General features: G+C 51.5%; 1 protein-coding gene across 1 annotated transcript in view; it reads right to left on the bottom strand.

The window, feature by feature from the left end:
- The window catches only part of LOC104798671, a 5,739-nt gene extending 4,474 nt beyond the window's left edge, over positions 1–1,265 (bottom strand). Inside the window, exon 1 of the mRNA XM_010520845.1 lies at positions 464–1,265. Coding sequence (XP_010519147.1) covers positions 464–1,130 — 667 coding nt within the window. The 5' untranslated portion in view covers positions 1,131–1,265. The remainder of the gene's footprint in view (positions 1–463) is intronic.
- Between the last annotated feature and the right edge of the window lie 15 nt (positions 1,266–1,280).

The raw sequence follows: 1,280 nt of genomic DNA on the forward strand, positions 1-1,280 counted from the left end.
TCTGCTTCTTCGGTTGTTGTGATTACAATCAGGAAGGCTTCATTTCCTTTCTCGATCATCTTGTTAGCCTTCAGAGCTGATATAATGGGGTACACCTTCCGTGATCTGTTCCCAACGAACTCGAATCCTCCGTTCTCCTCAGTGAACCAGATGGTTCGCTGACGGCAGTCAATCTGGGCTTGATGTTTCGATAACCAATCCATTCCCAGTATTAGGTCGTAACCCCGGATAGGTACGACGATAAGATCTGCAGTCAACATCCTCCCACAGATAGTCAAGGGCATGCAATGCAAAATCCCCTGTACTGTAAGAGTCTGTCCTGCAGGTGTACACACCATAAAAGGTGTAGTTGTATCGATCTCCATGATTGATAACTCTCCTGCCTTTTTCTCACTCAAGAAGCTATGTGTAGCTCCTGTGTCAAACAAAGTGAAGCATGCAACATCGTGTATGCAAATGATACCTGTGATAGCGGCAACATCGTCCTCCTCCAGATAGTCTTCATCAGTGGCCTCGTAGGTGGCCAATGGCTCTGCAGCAAATGGCTCCTCCACTGTGTATGGCTCCTCCTGGGCATCTTGCTCAGCTGTGAGAGCATAAACTCTCGGAGCAACACCGGATCTCTTCTGCGCTGGGCGTGGAGGCTTGTTGTTGGTTTGAGGATCTAGGTTCGCCATGCATCTAGCAGCAAAGTGCCCTGGTTGACCGCAACGGTAGCATGACATGGTGTTTCCACAGGGTCCAGTATGGTCTCGACCACACTTAGCACATGGCCTCCTATACTGTATTGGCTGAGCTGGGGTAGTGGGACGATACGCCGGAGCCTTCCCCTTGTCGCGGGGTTGATTCGTCTGTCCAACTCTCACCGGAGGACGGTTGATTGGCACTCTCCTGTAGGGACCACGGTCTTGTCTCTTGGCTTCCATCCTCTCCTTCTCACTGCGTTCCACCTTGTCGAGTTGGTTGATGTACCGACTCAACGTGGGGTACTCATGACACTCGATCATTCTCCTGAGAGAAGTACGTAACCCAGCAATGAATTTCTGGATCTTGTACTCCTCGGTCGGCACTAGGTGGCCTCCATACTTCAGCAGTCGGTTGAATTCCGCTTCGTACTCTCGAACGGTCATGTTCCCCTGTTCGAGACGAAGGAATTCCGTAGTGCGGTGGCTCTGATCTTGCCTCCGGTAGTACTTCTGCTCGAACTCTGCCCGGAACTCTTCCCACGAGAACTGGTGTCCTGCGGGAGCTTCACGTACAACCTCCTCCCACCAATGGCG

Source organism: Tarenaya hassleriana, unplaced genomic scaffold (assembly GCF_000463585.1).
Source record: "Tarenaya hassleriana unplaced genomic scaffold, ASM46358v1 Cleome56, whole genome shotgun sequence".
Classification (NCBI taxonomy): domain Eukaryota; kingdom Viridiplantae; phylum Streptophyta; class Magnoliopsida; order Brassicales; family Cleomaceae; genus Tarenaya; species Tarenaya hassleriana.